The 21,324-nt window shown below is 47.0% G+C and overlaps 1 protein-coding gene across 2 annotated transcripts in view; it reads right to left on the reverse strand.

Annotated features, from left to right (window-relative positions):
* LOC142583301 (cubilin-like) overlaps positions 1-21,324 on the reverse strand; it is a 267,105-nt gene that overhangs the window by 69,453 nt on the left and 176,328 nt on the right. For both annotated transcript variants that reach the window (XM_075693717.1, XM_075693716.1), the window contains exons 37-43: positions 20,802-20,980; positions 17,931-18,123; positions 15,068-15,286; positions 14,372-14,551; positions 11,839-12,014; positions 6,739-6,879; positions 5,316-5,521 (exon numbers count right to left, since the gene is read on the reverse strand). In XM_075693717.1, the coding sequence (XP_075549832.1) occupies positions 5,316-5,521; positions 6,739-6,879; positions 11,839-12,014; positions 14,372-14,551; positions 15,068-15,286; positions 17,931-18,123; positions 20,802-20,980 (1,294 nt within the window). The remainder of the gene's footprint in view (positions 1-5,315; positions 5,522-6,738; positions 6,880-11,838; positions 12,015-14,371; positions 14,552-15,067; positions 15,287-17,930; positions 18,124-20,801; positions 20,981-21,324) is intronic.

A 21,324-nucleotide genomic window follows, 5' to 3' on the forward strand; every position in this document is an offset into this window, starting at 1 on the left:
ATTTTACAAACATAGGGGCTTTTGGAACAATGTAGTATAGACTAATACCCCTGTCAAGCGGGCAAGTTAAGTGCACTTACGGGGAGTGCACTTCGGGAATTTGAGTGACACTTAGGGCTACGCGGTGCTATACGGGAAAGCAGAGTACACCCGCACTAAAAAAATGGCGACAGACTAAAACCATATTTTTGAAGATGTAGATTAAAATAAAAATACCTTCCAAAAAGCGGGCCGGCGTTGGTCGGCCCGCTGGTGGAGGCCCGTTGGCCGGCGTTGGTGGAGAACAGAGATCAACCGACCACATAGAATGGAATTGCGCAGCACTTCTATCTCGGCAGGAGAGGCTTTCCCCTTCCACACAAGAAGTTAAATAGAGCGCAGGCATTGACCCTCAGATTATTTGCAAACAGGCTCGTATCCCAGCCCGGCTTTATTCCACAAGATTTATCCCGACACCTATGCCACTAGTTCTTGCAGGCACTGCAATGACATCGCTAGCCTAGACCACATGCTCTGGCGTTGCCCCTCGTTACGAGGCACAGAACAAATCAATGAGGACAAGTGGCTCTCCGCTATCAAGAGCCCCGATGCCGGGGCGCAACTATGGGCTGTCCGGAGGGCCCGCGATGCGGCGGTCGGGCATGGCCTGACTGTCCGAACGTGGGAGCGGCCCGCAGCGCGCTGAGTCGCGTACCTCAGGACCTTTATTAAAGTTTTGCATCCATCCATCCATCCATTCCAAAAAGCGATTCCTTTAGTTGTATTATAAATAAAAAAAACAATCGTAATATATATTTACTAAACAAGAAACGAAAGTAGTTTTATCACGAGAGTGTTTCAAGTCAAAGCCGGCAAAGAGAAATGCCTAGCCAATCCAGAACAAGATGGTAATGTGCGACGAGGCGGCATTTGATCCTGCTAGAACAGAATATCAGGGAGTTATGCTCTGATTATTTCGTTAAAAACTGTTCAACAGCTAGAATTAACTTCTGTGTACTATTTCTATGCATTACATTTTGTATCGCTGAAACCACTGGCGGCGAGGCTACGCACTCGATCAGAGAAGTGCGTTCCGTGAATGCACTCCGACAGGAGTGCACTCTTCTGCGAGAACACTCAGCTTGCGACGTTTAGATTTGGAAAAGTGCACTTAAAACAGAGTGCACCCTCCTTACGTGCACTTAACTTGCCCGCTTGACAGGGGTATAGCATGCTGTAACGCATGTACCGTTATGTTTTGTGCTCGTGTGTTGTCAGTGCAGATGAATAAACAGTGAATTTAGGAGCATGGTGTAGATGAATTTTATTTTACTAATCTATTAAAAAAAATTTACTCGCCATTCCTGCCCTGCGAAAGTGTACGTCCAGCGAATCTGTTGAATACCACCACTACAGCCGCTGAGGGAGGTATGCAACGCCTTATTGGTTAAACGCAGGGGCAGTAACTGTAATTTAAAGCAACGGGAGTAATCGGACTAATTGTAATTTTGGCAGCACGCCACCGCTGGTCGTATTGCCGTTTCTTTTCGCTTTTTGGAGGGAACTTTAGCTGTGTTCCCAACTAGCCTCCCAAAACACTCTCCTCGACTTCTTTTCCGTTTGCCACTGCTCCTTGTGAGTCGTAACTATGCGTCACCTACCCATAGCGCGGTGCTGCAACAACAATGAAATCAGTTGCTAGGCTTGGTTCTGGACTCCCCACGCCGCAAGCTGCTGTCGCCGCGGCAGCTTGCGCAACAGTAATCTTTACCGGGAAACGTAAGCGGGAAGGGCTACGTGCTTAGCGTTGTTATCAAGAGCATCTTATCATCAACGATGTGGTTTTGCTGCTCGTTTTGTGCTGGTGCTTTATTGAAACGAATGCTTGCCTGTACGTTGGATGCGTGATACCAAAGAATGTATGCACTTTTCGCTTCAATCGCTGAAGGAATTTTTTTTTAATCGCTGAATGTTTTTTTTTTCCGTGAGGACGCACTAAGAAAAATCCCGACAAACTATAGGCTAACAGCTTCGCTGTAAAGGATTCACAGCGACAGCGGGAATCCTGGGCTTACCTTCAAAATTCAGCACGTTTCAAACAAACACGAGTCACCTCATTTTCCTAGAACAAATGCGCACTTAGTTGATGCGTGGCCTGCAATTTTATTGCGATAGTAATTATATGTGGACACTCCAGGCGCATTTATTCCGTCGTCGTCGGCATCGCCGTTATGTTACGTAGGAAGTCCAAGGGTGACAACACGTTCGCCGCACGTTCGCTGCGAGCGAAAGCTTGTGAGGGGAGCCGACGATCGCCGCTCAAACTCTCCCGCGCGAAAGGGAGGGGAATGGGGGAGGAAGCGCGCCCATTCCGTCGCGCTCAAATTACCCAACGTTAACAGGCGCCGGGGGGAGGGGGCGATCTACTCCGGTTGCAACTGCGCGTGCGGCCGCTGCGGGCGGTCACGTGGCTGCATCTTGAGAGCGATCTGCGTTGGGCGCAGACTCTAGGTGCCTTGACGGCTTGTAGCTTTGTGCAGGCTGTGTGTTCTCGGCGCTCAGTTTGCGTTGAAGCGATAGATAGCGCAAAGGTCACTTCGCTGGCTGCTGCTGCCGCGATTCATCACGCCGGCGTGTTTCGACAGCGAGTGTCCGCGGTCCTCGATTGTGATGCGTTCTTGTTTGCTGTGGGCGCTGACACCATACTTGTTAATTTAGTTAGCAAACGAATGTTTCCAAGTTCATACGGCCGATAAAAGTATTCTCTTTACTCCATATGGCTGTCTGCTAATCCGCTATCGCAATCGACGCTTCCCTTTCTGGTGAAACTGCGACGTTGTTCTTGTTTCTCGCGCTGGGAAAGGGGAATCAAAGTTATGCGACAAGATCTTGGTCATGTTGTGTACCGTCAATAATAATTACGTGACCGTCATTATTGAGATGGCAAATATGTCGCCACTCCAGAAAAGGTTTTGCCGCCGCCGTTGTCGTGATGTTCTGCGTAAGTTTCCTAGTGCGATAAGATCGTGACCCGAGCACCGCATACTGTGGGTGTCAGTAAAAGCGTACGAGGATGATGCGAGAAAGATGGTAGCACGAAGCGTGCCGCTTCCCGCGTGCCCAATGTTTCACGTCACGGGATAAACGCTAAGTGGGCCGGGTGAACGCGCTTCTCCTCCTCTAGCCTGGCTATGGCGGGGCATGGCTGTTCGCACGGCTGTGCGCATAGGCGGCTGCACGCCCAATCTCGGAGGTAAGCTGCGGTGGGTGCGAGAGCTAGGCGAGCCCAGATGGCTGGCGCCTTCACTTGGGCTGCGTTTTGGCATGCCTAGTTTTGGAGGTCGCTTACCTCAGTATTCAGAAGTGCATTTTAATTTGAAGCTCATGCTTGACTTGATGTAAATGACGCCTGGTGCGAACGCGCCGCAGACGCTCATTGCGTTTCTTTTGGTGCGTTGACAACAGGCGTCGTTTAAATCAAGTCGAGCATGGGCTTCAAATTAAGACGCATTTCTGAGCACGGGGGTTAATCTCAAGTTTCGGAGATGCAATAAAGCAAGAGGCAACATGCAACCTTGGCTTCCCGATGCTGCCGGTCCTCATCAAGTCGACGATAGGACAGCGACTGTTCTCCATAATCGCGTAGATCGTTTCATGTTTTCCTGTATGCGCATGGCATTGTGCTTGTTAATTAATCAAAAGTTTACTGTAAGTTACACGGCTGGTAAAACTACGAACCTTACTTCGTGTAGTTCTCTAACAGTTTGCTATCGCTATCACTGCTTAACATTCCAGGCGAAACTGCGACTGTTTATTTAAACAGGTCAAATTATATGTTGCCTCCCCCCGATCCGCCCAAAAGCTCCTCGCAGTGATGATTTGTCCGAAATCTGTGAGGAAGAGAGATGATGCGTTCATATTCCCACGAACAAGCCAAGCTGCTCCGATCAGTGCGCCTTTATACAGTTGGTTTGACATGTTCATATGCTGCGTTCTAAACCTCACCATAAATTTTATGGCAATAAGCTTCAGTCACTTAATTTACCGCTGCGCTTGCGAACGCCCACTAATCGAGCGCATTAAAAGAAACTACAACATCCACAGCTTTAGCCTTTTAAGTGTTGAGGACGAGTCTTACTCGGTTACAATTTCGTTTTGCGCTTGAAGTGCCGGGGACGAGTCTGTCGCATGTGCGTGTTACAGGGCTCTTTCAAAGTGAAGGTAACGGGCCAGGCTCGTCTATTCTGTCATGAAGTACTGGTGAGTTTCATCTTTGTCCGCTTACGAACATACGGTCTCCGTTCGTCGTGTAGAGATGTTAAAGATGGCGGCCGCGATTCGCGTGCTGCTGCCCCCTGGGTCGGGCACCTTCGTCAGTAGCAGACCTTATTCGGTTGGCTTCACGGCACTTTGTCGACTTTATTCCATCTACAACAGGCAAAGAACGTAGTTAAAGGCGTCCGCTGTCTGTTGCAAAGGTCGAAGCATCACTGGCGATAAAGTGCGTTAAAAAAGAAGCTTGTGCAACCAGTGTAGGGGGTACTTGGCGCCGTACCGGGGTTTTGATATCTCTGAAGTGAAAGCAATATTCTAATTCTCCATAGCCACTTTTTAAAAAAATATTTAGACTTTTCCGATTCATGAACGTCTCTGTCACTAAATGTCGTCAGTATTTCTGTAACGTCGCTAAAGAAAGTCGGCGGTGGCTAACCGGGAAATTGCGTCGCTAAAATGTCAAAATGTCGCCAAATCTAGCGATAAAATCCCTTAAAATGTCAAAATTGGTTTTTCTTGAGCTACCCACAGCAATGCGCTAAAATAGCACTAACCCGACGGACGGAATCTCTGTTTGCTCTTCTGCTTGAGCGTTATGGAGCTGGATGCAGAAAGTGACGTCGCACTTGCAGCAGGCTGGCCGCTTGGGCCCAGACTGCGTGGCCCATGTGCACGTGACGCTTCACGCGCAGACTGAATTGCGATTGTGTACACTGTGCGAATGCAGCCTAAAGTGCTAGATTGCGATGATTACGCCAAGCAATTCAACACTGTGTGCTTCAATGTCATCCTGGTTTGTTGTTAAATTCCATTTATCCATGCCGTTTCGATGCTTGAGACAGGCGCTTGCCTGGACGGTATAAGCAGCCTACACGAAACCGGTGCAGAAGCAATAGCGCCGACGCTCTTCATCCTGCTCTATTCAACTCGTATCTGTGGTACCCACCCCTCACCACCTCTAAAAGACTAAGTTCACTACTCCAGCCTAAGATATGCCTCGTTCGACCACAGTTGATCACTTGAATCCACTGCGCGTCGCCAGTCAAAAGACCGCTGCTCACCCATGGCGCATGTGGAACGAGTCGGGAAAGTCGATCCTGATGCGCGACCTGGACGGTCCCATGACGGTCCAGTCGCATGTGACGGCGTGCGCGGGAGCCCCGTGTGGATAGCCCGGTGACGTCACCTCGCGGGTCTTGAGCTCCCTGCTTAGCCGCAGGGGCCCGCCGCAGTCGATGCCCGATTCCTCCCACCTGAGCCGGAATTGCTGTGGAAAAACAGGGGCCGTTGATGTGAGCGACAAGTACAAATATCTCTGAGAGCTGCGAATCGTGTAAATGCCGTTCAATGTCGTTGTAGACGCCCGCTGTGACAGTTGGGGAGGAGGAAAATATGCGCATTTTCATAAATATGCTGCAAAGTAGGACTAATGCGGCAAGCGTGTGTCCATGTACACCATGAAATCTGGAATCTACAGCAGTGCAACACGACAACAATTTCTTTTTTTTTTGCGCTCTAGTCTTTTTGAAACCCTAATTTTTCACTCGGGCAACCCTCAGATAAAAATTAAGGGATCGTCACGTTTCACTATAGAGGGAGCACAGCGCAATAGCATGATGAGAACCTATTGCTCGATAATTATGCATTGATATTACCATGGCATTCTTTATTTGGTTGATTTCACCAGTATCATAATACTGTGTCAGTTATAAGGACTTTACAAAATATACCAGTGATACTTAGCGCCGTAACCTAGTGTTACTGCTAGTTTGCCGCATTACAGCTGTCGCTCTTGAACACGATACATGTATGCCACAGTAGTCAATATATATTCAGCAGTTATCACTAAATAAACAAGAATATTGACTGCAGCTACCGTTATAAGAAAGCGCACAATGAGCTATGCGAAGCACATCCACAGTTCTATTAGGTACAACCGTATCCACACTGTAGGACGTGGTGGAAAACACTGAATATTCGAGTGAGCCCGCCGGAAGCAGCTCCACCGAAGTCGCTGAAGCTTTGCCAATCTGCATCTCTCATCCATCCAGTGTTTCCGGTGAGTACATTCTTTTCTACATCACCAAAGCACGCGTTTTGATCTGTATAATGCTATTAAAAGGAGAACGGGCCAAATGCAACAAAGCGGCATCGCCGGTATCTTGAGGTTAGCTCTAGAGTGGCGGAATGCATTGCATTTCAATTATCGTTCTCGGCGCAAGATATTATTTCTGTTTATTCAGTGATTACCACTACTTTCGGAGAAAGTACATATTTTGCATTTACACTGCAGCGAGAGCACGGACACTTCTAAAAGCAGTTTTTTACGCGTGCGTAAAAGTAAATCAGGATACTTGCGGATCGGGTGTGCAACCGAGCTCCCGCTTAAGTGACTTGACGCAGACGGATCAAGCAGTTCGAACGACCAACTCGGTACCGCTTTCATTTTATGTATGACCCTGCATCTCACGAAAGTTGACGTACCCCCTTCTGCGGACTGCTGCGTCGGTAGATGATGAATGCCGTGGGTGATGAGGTCTTCGGGAGTTCCTGCAGTCTGGATGTGCTGCCACAGAACTTGCCCTGGCCCAGCGGAGGGGAGTCTTTTTGCCCTCCATTGAGAATCTGTAAGAGATATATAGAAAAAAAAACACCTTAGCACATGTATGCCAATGAGAGCAGCTCATGCATCAAAGACGCTGTTTAAGGTGTTTCCCACTTCCTCTCGGAAGCGCTAGAGACATGTTTTGCCACTTTCTGAAATCTATCAAAGACTGGGAAAGCTCGACTATATCTGGTTTACTTCCTTCGCTGTGCCCGAGCCTGTACAAACTTTTCGCGGTATCTGAGATCAGCACATTTTGTGCTCTGTTACATGCGACTGATGTTTCAGCGTTCTGCGCCACCCCTACTCACGCCGGTCCTACGTGGCCGCGCGTTCTGACGCCCTGGTAGGGCCGCGTTGCTTGCAAGATCATCACCGACACCGGTTTCAGGCTGCACGTTCTCACCAATTTCGCACCAGCAAGCCGATCGAGCAGAGCACTGACTGTGCGTCCACTTCGCTGTGCCATTTTTTTTTTGCAGCCAAACACCCTCAACGTCTATGGAGGTCCACTAACTTTCCGCGCGTGAGCTGCGCATGCGACGTCGATAAGGGAACCACACGACGGTGGCGGTGGCGGCGGCGCCGACGGCGTGAATGCGCCTCCAGCGTTCGTATGTTTGCTATCTCAATAACGAACTGGTAGTTTTATCCGACGCGCAAAGCACAAAAAAAACGATATTAAGTTTTAGCGTAGCGCTCGAGCTTCTCGGATGCTGTTCTAACACCACCCAAGGATGACACGTTGGCTCGATGAAGCAGGCGACACAGCTTCTGCTGAAAGCAGAAACAGCGCTCTGAGAGAGAGATTGGGTGACAGGGGGGCGGGGGGGAGGGAGAGGGGGGAAGACTTACTGGCTGCCGCTCAACTGTCTATAGCACGTGGTTGGCACATGAAGATTCGTCAGCATCGTGGGGAAGGTAGGAGGAAGGGCGGAAAGATGACCGAGATAAGAAAGAAGAGGGCACCGCGCTGGCAGCTACCAGCGCCTTGCAAGAATGGTGAGGGTTGCAATGTGGGTTTGTTGGTAACGCATCATCAAGGACTTAGCGCTGCGTGTGTCCCTGTGTGTCTTTTGTCCCGTCTTTTAACCACGCTACTGTACACCCCTTGAAGAATGGCGAGATGAGAAGCGTCGTTGGAGACGTCGCAGGCGTCGCGCCTCGATGGTGGAAGAGATGAGAACTTTAAAAGGACCACAGGCGTTTGTCAACGCACGAAGAAAGGATTAGATAGGTTCCCTTGGAGGTATTCTGTTCGCTTTGCTCAGGTCTGTACATGCACCATGTGGTATACACACAACTTATCGACAGGAACGCTGGCGTGTGTGCGCGCAACGTTCCTACCTTTGCGGTATGCCGTTGCGATGATGATCGATGTGATGCGATCGGGTACGTAGTGAGGGCAAAAGAGCAGTTGATCATGTAGAAGACAATCGAGACGTAACTAGTGGAACAGTGTTGAACGAAAGACCTTGGCATAGCAGAGACGCTCACAGTACTGTTGCAAATTAGTATAAAAAGTCCCCAACGATTGCGATACTTCGTAATGCAAAATTGACGCGCACCTCGATACTTGCTCTCATTTCGCGACATACTGACGCAAATAATATGAGACCGAAATCACCGCACCGACTGGCAATCGGCCAGTACGGTCAGCACTGTCGCAGAGGGTGGATCAGCACGGGAATGCTGGCATGACAAGTGGCATCGGAGTGAGTTGTGGTTGAAGGCGACGACGAACGCGCTAGCAGTGGCGTGAGCGCGTTCGCGCGGTTACGCCGAGGGACGCCGACGCTCAACCCAGGAGAGGGCGCCTAAGAGCTGCGCTCCAAAAACTGCGCAAAAGTACCGGACAGCTTCAGTGGAAGTTCCTAGATTGTCATGACTGGGATTCCGTACGGCTGTTGCACACTCTTGTTTAGGACAGATTAGTGCCCTATAAAGTAACGGTTTCAAGGAACACAGATAAGCAGAAAAGTTACGACGTAAGCACTGTATGTGGTTAGCGTTGTTAATAATGTATTCGATTTGTAGCAAACAAAAAAGGCCTTGATGTGGACTCCCAGTACTTTTGTACAAGGAAATGTTATCGAGATAGTGCGGAAGCAAGCTATGGATGGTTCTAGATAGAACACGCAGGTCAGCTTGCAATAAGATAATGTCGTCATGATTAGTTGTGATTTCTAAATATAATGATGCAGCAATGAGATTAATATTAGAAGATACGATGGATGAGAGGTCCTCATTATAGAGTCTAAACAAAAGAGGGCCTCCCTGTATTCAGAAATTCACCTTGAAGCCTCAGCTCACGTTAGGCAAGATGATCAACGAAAAAAAAACAGAAAAAGATGCAAAACGGTCAACGAATGTTGGAACGATGTTAAACAAACAGATGTTCAACGAAAAAGAAAGTAGTTCAATATACAATCATAAAAGCTAAGGTCCTCGGTCTCCAGACCTCTGACCACCGAATACCATAGGCTTTATATTTTATAGTGTACCGCGTTTTTAAATTTTTTTTCATTGGATAGCTTGGCTATCGTTAGCTAGCATACCCTGTAGGTGACGCTTGGTGTGAATGGGCCCGAGACGCTTACTGCGTTTCCTTTGGTGCTTTCACCAAAGGCGTTATTATGATCAGGTCAAGTATAATTTCTGGTTCAATAACAATTGTGAAAACAAAGATAAAACACGGTACCTTGTCGACAGCCTGAGTGCACGTCGCACAAAGGAGAATTAAGGCCATTTGAAGTAACAAAATGTGATGTGGTGAGCAAGAAAAACTGAATACATTTCAATAATTCATGATCGAGATTTATTTGCCTATTTTTAAAGAGTACGAATCTATGGCAAGCCTTATGAAATGCTTGTGTAAACGTATGAGAAGTGAAAAATGGATTTGACTCTAAAGTGTTGACAAGGTTAGTATATATTAAGTGCGAAAGGAGTTTGGAGTAACTCCTGGTTAAGGATAGAGAGCACAAGTTAAAAGGGCAGTTTTCATTACCTAATTTTTGGAGTTTTCCTCTCATTAGGAAGTATAGACATGATCAGTGACTACTGGAAAATATAGTATGACAGAAAAAAAATTAAATTATGCGATTTTACGTGGGAAAACCACGTTCTGATAGTGAGGTACGCCATAGTGGCGTACTCCGGAAATTTGGACCAGCTGGCGTTCTTTAACGTGTACTTAAATCTAATTACATGGGTGTTTTCACATTTCACCCCTATCGAGATGTGGCCGCCGTGGCCGGGATTCGATTCCGCGACCTCGTGTTTAGCAGCGCAGCACCATAGCCACTATCCTCTTACGCGGACCTAGTGGCGCAATTTGTCTACCAGATTGGGCCACTAGGTGTGTGCTCGAGGTCGTGATGACACCGTGGTCGTTCATCGTCGTTACTCCAGCTTCGTCATCTGACTGTCGTCGTGCCGTCGTCGTCCCGTCGCCTTCTAAGCCGACCCAGTGGCCCTAGTTCTCTATTAAGAGGCCAGTGGGTATGTACTGGTGGTAGTTCCATTACCATTCCAGCCTTGCCATCCAGCTGTAATCCCGCCGTCTTCGTCACGCCATTGTCATCGCGCAGTCATCATGCATTCGTTATGCCATCGTCGTGGCGCCGGTGTGGCCGTTCTATAGGCGTCACTTCAGCTTCGTCATCCAGCTCTCGTCACGCCGTCATCATCATACACTACTCATTCTGTTGTCCTCGTGTCGTCGTGATTGCGTTGTCGTCAATTCGTCCTCGTCATACTGTCGTCGTCATGCATTCCTGTCATACTGTCGTTGTGACGCCGTCATGGTCGTTCCGTCGCCATTATTCTATCTTTAGTCATCCCACACTCGTTATGTCATTCTCGTCAAGCAATCATCGTCCCACAATCGTCGTCATACACTTGTCATCATGTCGTCGCTGTCACAATGTCATTTTACTAACTTTATCACTCGCGAAACGTCATCCCATCGTCGTCATGACATCGCCATCGTAGCGTCGTCGTCGTTTCATCGCCACCATTCCGTCACGGTCATTCTACCGTAACCACGTTGCCGTCATTCAATCGTGATTATGCCGCCGTTGTCATGCCATGCTCGTCATTTCGTCCTCGGCAAACAGCAACTGTCGTAGGTAGGTAGTCATATATACCGTCGTCATGCCGTCATACTGGGGCCATGGCCCTCATTCCAGCTTGGTCATCTGATCATCGGCATACCGTCGTCATCAATGCATCGTGGGCATACATGCGTTGTCATGCCTTTGTAATTATGCCGTCATTTTCACGATGCCACCGTTATGCCATCAACATAATTTCAGAATCACTATCTTATCGTCATCATGCCATCGTCATCACACAGCTTTATCGTCTCATCGACGTAGTTTCATCGGCGTCACTGCGTCGTCGTCATACAGTCGTACTCATGCCGACATGCTCATGGGGCGACCTTGGCAAGCGAGTACCATACTAGCGCGAGCCAATACAAGAGGCAGTGTATGTCGGATATAGCTGAAGTAACAGAATTATAAGAGTGATCGCTACAGAGAGAGAGAAAGAGAGAGAGAGAGAAAGAGCGAGAGAGAGATAAATGAGAAAATGAGATGTGAAAGGCAGCGAGGTTAACGAATGGCAGTGAGGTTTGTTCACGTACCTCTGTGTGTGTGTGTGTGTGTGTTTCTTCCTTGTGACTACAGATGTTCAACAAACGTATTTTAGCAATACGGCTCGTCGGCACATTTCCTCAAGGGTCATTGCATTATCGTCAACAGTCATCGCGTGGTCGCGTCTACCGTAACCTTTTTTTCTGCCCAATAGCCGTTTGATATAGGCGTCGTGTAAAAACGTATGCGGGCTTGATATGAAGAAGCGGCTAGGAGTATATTTCTTTGTGAGTTGCTCAACTTTAGCTGCGAACATCTACCAGTCAGTCTCCATGGAACGGAATTTTTTAATAGTTTAACTCCGGCAAGTGTTCGTACCTGAATGAACGTGTCCCTGCATGCTCCTCCATCAGACGGCAGGTCGATGCTTTCGAGCGTGATCTTCAGTGGAACCCTCCTGTCGGTGCTGATGCGCCAATGACACTGCATCTCCGAGTCCAGAATGTCGCTCGCCTGAATGACGCCGAATGGCTCGGTGATGTTGCCGCCGCACACTGCACAGGTTCCATTCAAGGTGGCACCACAGTCAGTCTTTGCAACCGCGAGTGCGCTGGTTTGTCACTTGAGTCTTAATCTAACTCTTAAGCTCATAACAAAAATCACTGCACACGACGGCGAGCTCAAACTGCACCCACGATCAGAGAAGCGGTAAGTTGAAAACTGTGTGAATTGTGACCGCCTGGTTCCGCTCCGCAATATCTGGTACGAGACTTTGGATGTGACAGCTGTGAAAGTATAATGCACGCAGTGTTCGAGCCGTCTTGCTTACTTGGCCGCACAAACCGCCAGAAAAGGAAAACTTCATTCGTACGTATCAAAGTTTTGGTCTTACTTCTTATAGGTAAGGGTGTTAGCCACGTGACAAACTAGCACTCTTGAGGGTACCAACATTTTGACTGCGCGCACAAGCATCTTGAAAGCAGATTGAAAATTTTCTGCTATTTTCTGTGCTCAGCGAGATAGCGGGTCCGTCAGTACAGTAAAAAGAAAAAAAAGTGAACCTGACATGCTAAGCCAAAAGCGCCAGTCGTGTTTAACATATCATACGGTACACCAGCAGTGGCGCTGGAGTACTATCGAGTGAAAAACGATACTACAAAAATACACCGCACAGCCAAGGCATATTAGCAAATAAATACTATAGGACTTCGATAACCCCCGAGTTGGCAAGGACTGTATCACGTAAACTATGCCATTGAGAAGGAGCTGGCCATCTTTTTTTCATGAAAGTTCAAGATCATGGCTTGCCTAATGGTATTTAGAATAGCGTACATGGTTCTATATCTTGGCAGGCGCTTCGTTGGCTCTCGAGCCTCATTCTGATGTGAAAAACAAAAGTATTTGCTTTTGTAGCAAGCAGCTCACGAAAGCTCTAGAATGAAGGATGGTTCTTCCGAAAGCACATGATTAACCAGTGCGCGAAATCAATGAGTGAGCTGTCTGCGTGCATGCATACATGCTCCTCTTTGATACTTTGTTGTGTGTAGCACTCATGCAGTGTGCATGTGCTGCTAACAGATGAAGTGTAATTGGCATGAGCAGTATAGAGGCTTACAGCAGAGATATAACGAGGTGGACGGGGAAATTCAACCAAACATTCAGTTGACATATGTCTCTGAAGTGAGTCAATATAAGCCAGGTAATGTGCCAAGAAGCGTAAGAAAGTACAAACCTCCATCCAGTTTCTTTTCTGAACACATCTTGCTTAAAGAAGAAGAAGCATAGCTGTGTGCTATACCAATACCTAATATAAGACGACTTAATCTGTTGAAGACATTGATAAAAATAGTACAAGCCTGGGCGTGGAAACTAATCAGTTCAGCACCTCGCACTAAGCAATAATCATGCTAATAACTCATGTTATCACGTGAACTCCGGCCAAACAGATATGCTAGCATGAGAAAAGAATTCCGAAGTGTAAAAAAGAACTAACTCCCTTGAGAATATTACGGCGAATATTTCGTCCAAAAGTGCATGACAGGGTGACTTATATATTACTAAAGAGGACACAATGAATGGACAAATTGACTATTTCAGTGATAACCGCGTGATATGTTACTGGATATTAACAAGAATGATAGGAGTCGAGCAGATAACGTAGAGCGTTGAACAAATGCCCCAAATATATATTACAGTAACAAAATGAGTGCCAAAGAAAAGAGAACACACTTGGAAAACAGCAGAACATCAGATCGAGTGGCGAGATTAAGATATATTTGATCATAGCATGCAGTCAACTTGCACAAGAGAAGCAATAACTGGAGTTTGTTGGAAGGAAACCCTTCATCTTGCATTACACTTAGCATAATGATGATGATGACGACACGACATCTGTGTAGCTTCAGTAGTAAAACAAGAAACATTCACGAGCGTAAGCAAAAACTACAATGCAACGTACAACTAGTCGTACGAACAACTGCACCCTAATAGCTCTCAACCGATGACAACATATCCTATCAAGTTGCAAGAGGTTGCAGCAGTTATGACAGCCTCAACGTAATCCTCTTTCGAGCTCAGTTGTTCAGGCCCACGTGTGTTTCCTTCTTAGTTAGGCACCCTTCTCCTACCCGCCGTGGTTGCTCAGTGGTTATGGTGTTGGGCTGCTGAGCACGAGGTCGCGGGATCGAATCCCGGCCACGGCGGCCGCATTTCGATGGGGGCGAAATGCGAAAACACCCGTGTGCTTAGATTTAGGTGCACGTTAAAGAACCCCAGGTGGTCAAAATTTCCGGAGTCCTCCACTACGGCGTGCCTCATAATCAGAAAGTGGTTTTGGCACGTAAAACCCCAAATATTATTATTATTATTAGGCACTCTTCTGCTACGTCGTCGTGTCGTGCAGTGTACGTACCTGAGTAGAAGCTGGCCGAGAAACCTTTGCCGACCACTTCGCTCCTACTGGCATCAGTGCTCGTAAAGCGAACCATCATGAACCGTGTCGAGCTGACCATAGGCGCCGGCAGGTCGGTCTTCGCTATCTGCCCGCAGATGCTTCGCAGGATGCGCCGTTCGGACCTTGCTTCGGGATCCACTGCAGCGTGTTGAAGAGCACATAAATGTTGCCTTTATGTTTCAATATCACGTAGTACACTTTCTCGGACGTGGCACAAATAGGCTTATCCGATTGCCGGGTTCGCCCATATCCAAGGGTGTGCGCTGATCTCAGAAAAGCTTTGAATGAACGGAACATTTTCGCGTATCGGAAATTAAAAGACGATAATATGTATATTTAAAAGGAAGAGGTCCGGACCATCATGAGCCATCATGAAGGAACCATCATCATACAATATTAGGTGTAATGCACTCTTTGGTGTTCCAGCACAATACCGGTTGCTCTAAAGCGTTGGGTTAACGTTCCTTTAACTTGAGAAACGTTAATTTACACGTTATGTCTTGTGGGTGTGAAGAACATTTACTGCCTTTATAGACCCGTTGGTGGCAACGTCGTTCCAATGTTATAAATTCAGCCTTCACTAACTGCTTTTGCAAGGTAACGAAGTAGGCTGAATATTATAAAGTACGTACGCAAAACGAAATATGAACTGACCGTCGTAGACTGTGACGTAGTCGTAGAAGCAGTTGTCTATAATTTCCCAGCTTCTGAGGTCAACCACGTGGAAGCTGATCTTGCCAACACGTGCTGAGGGCGCCACCAGAAACCAGCTGCAGTTGAGGAAGTCTGCGTACGTATCTGGAAACCCTGGCGAAGTGATGTTGGCAACGGAAGTCGCATTGGCCAGTCCAACGTGGAAGTTGCACGCGGATCCTACGCAGACACAGGGACGAACCAGGGCGCGCGAAAAATTGCAGAATACAGGGGGCTACAATTTTCTACTGTTGTGCAGTGATCAATGCCGATGCTTTAGCACATGCTAGCATGCCGTCAACGTGAAACAAGAATGAGGCACGTGTCCTTTGTGGTACTGTCCATGCGTAGCGCAACAAACTGCTTAAGCGCGGTCTCACTTCAATAGTTTGTCAATTACGTTAGCACTTCAGGTAGTAAATTTTGGAGCACGACACTTTATAATAAGTGCATTGTTGAGCGTGCTCATGAAGAAATGGGTAAAATGACTGAGCATGGAGGTACCAAATTAAGCACTTTTAAAACACATTCATGTTTTGTTTACCTGCAGAAAATTTTCTTTCCAAAGCACATTTCACGCCATCTGGCTGTAACAGTAACGCCGCTGTCCTCGCGGACAAACAAGTGATTCCAAGAGATGTTTAAGAAAACTAGAGAGATTTAACTAAGAATTCGCGAGCGCTACGGAATGCGGTTATCTAAACATGTTCTTCATTCCTGTCAATTAACAAGTACCCGTGTATTCTTGTGAATGCATCCTGCCGCACAGTGATGTCGAAATAACAGATAATGAGGCATTTGGTATTAAACAGCGTAGCTCAGTCTCATTAACCAGCTCTAGGCGAACGAAAATGATGTAGATATCAAGTGCGCTCTGGCACCTAGAGTTGCGACACTAACGCACAATTGTTCACCAAAATAAACAAGAGTAGTCGAACAAGAGATGTATTTTGAGTCAACGTTTCTACATGCGGAATACCCTTTGTTAGGGCACTGACAAAAACAAGTCCTTTTGTCGAAAGGTTGGGTGCTGAAAGATCTTTTGTTGAACCTCTTTTAATCACCTAGTCTCAAACTTCCAGTTATCAGACTTCCCTGAATTTGTCGGGACAGAGAGTTTCGCCGGAAAGGCGAAGCATCGATTGCGGCAGCAAATTAGCAGACAGGTACACAAAGTAAGGATGATAGTTTTATCGGCTGTATAAATCTGTAAACATTCGTTTACTAGCTAAATTAACAAGCATGGCGTCACGCGCGCACAAGTAAACATGAACACATCTCACTCGATGACCGCGGAAACTGGCTGTCAAAAAGTTGAAGTGAGGAAGCGCGGCAGCAGCAGCGAGCAAATTGGCTTTTCTGTTGGGTCTCACTTCAACGCGAGCAAAGTGGCGAAAACGCAACGCACACGAAGCTACCAGGACTCGGCGAACTCTGTCCCCGTCGCAGATCGCTTTTAAGGACCGGGAGGGCCACGCTATACGGAGCTATCATCGAAGTAGGTTCCCCCTTCTTCTCCTCCCCCCAATGCATTGCGCGCGACGGAAGATGGCGCGCTTCCCCCCGCTGTCCAACCTTGCGCTCGCGAGATTGAGCCGCCATCGTCGGCTCACGCTTGCTTGTTTTCACTCGCACATACAGCATTCGGTGCGCGGCGACGATGCTATGGCATTTGGAAATTGTACAGAACATCACGGCAACGGCGATTGCCGAAACGCACCTGAGGTGTTGATATAACTGCTATCAGAATAGAAAAAAAAATATCCGACGATTACGATACTCCCTAATGCGAAATTTGAGCGCAGCTCTCTATGCATTTTCATTTCGTGATATATCGGAGCAGGGAATTTGAGGCAGACATCCCCGCATCGACTGGCAGTGGGTTAGTGCCGTCAGCGCCTTCGCAGAGGGAAGGGCGTATGGCTACGCTAGCATGGTGAGCGGCATCGGAGCCAGCTGTGGAAGAAGACGAGGACGACGAAGGCGCGAGCGGTGGCACGAGCACGTTTGCGCGGTTACACCGACGCCGACGCTTAACTCAGGAAAGAGCGCCTAAGAGATGTGCTCGAAAATAAAAACAGCCTAGATGTGACATGAGTCACAGACCGCTTACTACAACCAAATTTTCACCATTGGCAAGAAGGTTGAATCACAACGCAAGACACACTTCCTGGAATTTCACAAAAAAAGAATGAAATACGGATGGTAATTAAATATGGGCAAAAATAAGTACTTAATCATCGGAGAGGACAGTCATGTGTCCCAGAGAATCGCATTTATGCTGCAGAGGAGTCTGACCTTTCGCACCGACTGAAACCTCTTATCATCTTGGTAATATTAATTTTATTAGTTGCAATTTCAAAGTTGTGTTTGGTCCATCGCAGCCTTAGTCGCACTTGCGCCAAATAATATCCACATACCTAGCATTCCTTTACGTCGTTCTTTCTTTTTCCTTTCGTTAACTGAGTTATGCAAAACGCGTGCTTTCGTTCAACAGGTATGAAACTTCCGTGTGTATCGGGTGGCTTGGTTCCCCTCCAGCTGACATCTGAAGTTTGTCCACCTGGTCATCCTGGCAACATTCTTGTAGTATAAATTCAATTCTCTTCCGCTCCAAGCGTGAGCGTGCGGCAGCAAATAGATATTATCACGTTGTTGTGATGCTGAATAACTGGGCAGTGCCGAAATTGTGGCGCTTCTATCAACGATCGATAGTACTGTAACAGCAAATAACCGGTGGAAACGGTCAGCGTGAAAAGATAGACAATGTCCGCGCGTGCCTACATCCGCGTGCAATACACGGGAAGGGAGAGTGGAACCCTACCGCTTTTTTCTTGCTCCATGCTCTGGAGGAAGCTGCTGTTGACGGCCTCCCATCGCATCCTCCACTTGGAGTAGCCGCCGCCGGAGGTGAACTGTAGCTGGACGTGCGACGAGCGAAGCACGACGGGGTCCTGCTTCCTGCTGCCGCAGAACTTCGCGAACTCGGGCGAGCCCTCGTCGATGCCATCGAGGAGCTTCATCGAAGGAAACGAGTAATAGCACAATTATAAGCTTCGAAACCCAAGCCTGTTGCCCCTGACGAAAAGTATCGGCACTCTTGGTAATAGCAAGGACCGTGAGTGTTTTTTCAATGTGTGAGCGTTACAAGTGTGAAAGTGGGAAAGAAAGTGTGTGTGCGAAGTGCGAGAAGTCAGTCACCTGGGAGAGATGGGATGGGAGAGTTTAAAAAACGTATATATATATATATATATATATAAACCGCCGCTGGTCTAGTTTGGACCGCCGTCAGTTGCAAATCGTTCCTTCAAGAGGCAAAACGCGTGAGCTCCTTAGAACACTGCAATAAGGTGGACACAGCTCGAAATAACGAATCCGGGACCTCGAACAGGTGTGGTGTAGTACTAATGCATTTCTCTCGCATTTACCACTAAATCACCACTGAATTGTTTTGGTCTTTGAGCGCCCGAGCGGTGAGAATCGTTCTTAGTGGATGCACCCTTCTGTAAATTTACTTCTAGAACACATTACACGAACACAAAAAGTGGATAACTCAATGTGGCATTCGGTTTCATTATACAAACACAAGTTAACCGCAAGCGTACCTCATAATAAGTTCACTTAGGCTTGAGCGTTCGTTTCCTCCATTCATGTTGCGCTGTTCTTTCCTTTGCCTTCTTTAAATGCTTATATGTAAGCAATTAGTATCTATAAATCTGCGTACGAATGGGACAAACTGGGCCCGTGCTCACGAAAACCACTTACGATAGAGAAAGAGAAACTATCAGCCTTCCTGTTGCTGGACATATTAGCAAAGGCAGCCAGCCAATGGCAAAGTGCACTTACGAGGAACAGCTTTGTGAATTCGGCCAATTATATATATGCGCCGTTGTTTGTATTGCCCTTTATATTTTATTTCCTTTAACATTAATTTACGCAAAGATCGCGTTGCCTTATTGTCTTACGTTTACCACGAACTTCTTTCGCTCGTTCTTGAAATGCTGAAGTGTTTCGCTGCACAAATCGTAAGCTTCTTAAACGGTCTGCATTTCTTTTATAGGAATATTTGTCTTAAATTGAACACTTGCGAAGTAAGAGTGTATCCCTAGCTAATTATGCAATTATACAAAATAATTATGCAGAAACTCCACTACAGTTGTCTAACTATGCGTAAGCAGGCTGCTGAATTTCAGTTGGCCTACCTGCAAACTTGAAGTTGGCCCATCCCAAAATTTCAAGTTGGCCCACCCCAAATATAAGTTGCCATATTCCCAAATTTCAAGTTGGCTAATCCAAAAATTTGACGTTGGCCCATTCCCAAATTTCAAGTTGGCTAAACCAGCAATTTGAAGTTGGCCCACCCCCAAGTTTCAGTTGAGTGACCCATAAATTTCAAGTTGACTCACCCAAGTTTAGGCTGGCTCACCCCAACTTTCAAGTCGCCCCACCCCCGACTTGCATGGTTGGTCCACCCCCAAATTTACGTTGGACCACCCCCAAATTTCAAGTTGACCCTCTCTCGAAATGTCAGTGAAACTTGACATCGTCGATGTTCAAGTTGGCCTACCCGGAAATTTAGGTCGGCCCACATCCAAATTACAAGTTGGACCACCACCAAATCAAAGTTGGCCCACCTCAACTTTCAATCTAGCGCATCACCAAATTTCCGTTGGCCCACTCCTACTAAGGTGTCCCCACGGATTTTCTATGGCGCCCTATGTATCCCTACAGGTATCCATACATTTGATCATATGGGTATTCTCTCTGACCATTTCTATTTTTTTTTTGTTGAAATTGTTCTTTGTTACTACTAAGCTACCAATTATCTACATTTGCACTATTATGATGATTAAATGTACAACTTCGCAAATTGCATGTTTTAGTGCAGATACAAGGCATTATACTTTTCCCGTGAGAAACAGATTTTGCTGGGGTACTTGCCAAAAATGCGTGCGTATTAAACAACAACAACAACAACAACAACAACAACAACAACAACAACAACAACAACAACAACAACAACAACAACAACAACAACAACAACAACAACAACTGCGTGACTGGCTCCACGGAATCGCAAATAATATATCTTAGTGGTGTGTTCCTAGAGTGCGTCGCCACATTGTTTGATTGCATGCTACCACATTTTGTTACAATGCACCAACACAGAAGGCTGCTGGGGCACGTCGAAGTATCATTACAAAAACAGGACTGACATATGTAAACACAACGTTAGGCGAAATCTCCAGCAGATATGAGCAGCGGTCGCCCAACACTATAGTCCCACTCACAGTGGTAATTGGGATGTTTTCTTCACGATTGTCTTCGGGGTTTACGTGATTGTTTTCGAAGCCTCTTTTCATTGAGATAGGTCGGTCAAAATGCAACTGAGCAAGGACATTGGAGAAGGAACGAATTTGGCACAAATATTTTGCCGCACATTTACTGTATGCGTATTTCTTGGCTTTCTGTGTATTGATCGATGATCTGTATGCTATAATTACCACGCGCATATTTTATTACGCTTATAAGTTGATGTACTGTGTTCCTATTTTAAAAACTGTTTCTGTAACCTCGCACCTATACCCCACCATGAAATCTGTCAGGTACTGTAAACAAATAAATATAATTTGTTCCATGTTGTCGCCACTGAATATAGCAACAAGAAGCGAGCTCGCCACTCGTAGCCACGCACAACGATGCTGCTGGTCCAGCACTCCTCGTCCGTGGAGAAAATGTTGTCCCAGCTGATCCGCGGGTAGAGGTCGTCGGGCACGTGAAGCCGCCAGGTGAAGCTTCCCAGCGAGAACGCGTCGTGCGGGTACAGCGGAGACTCGATCACGCCCGACGTACCTTCCAGGTCCACGTTGCGCACTGGACAGGAGAAAACATGCTCCACGATTGGAGTTCTCGTGAGGGCGTTCTGCGCAACGTTTAGTGCGGATGGAGACACTTAGCTAGCTAAAGGCCAACAGGGAAGCATAAGCGCAACGTAGCTGAAGAGATAAATAGACATTTGAAGTTCTGGGAAACTCCAAGGTGTGGCCTAACATTTTTTCCACCAAAGATAAGATGATCGTTCATCTGCATACGGCGTCAATCTACAGGAGACACCAATGGGTCCTCTTGTGTTATCGCGATAAAGCACGAGCTTTGAGTGGATTGCGATGAATCTTACTGAGCACGGAAAATACTGACCCTTGGGCCTGTTTATTTTT

This window comes from Dermacentor variabilis, chromosome 5 (genome assembly GCF_050947875.1).
Source record: "Dermacentor variabilis isolate Ectoservices chromosome 5, ASM5094787v1, whole genome shotgun sequence".
NCBI lineage: Eukaryota > Metazoa > Arthropoda > Arachnida > Ixodida > Ixodidae > Dermacentor > Dermacentor variabilis.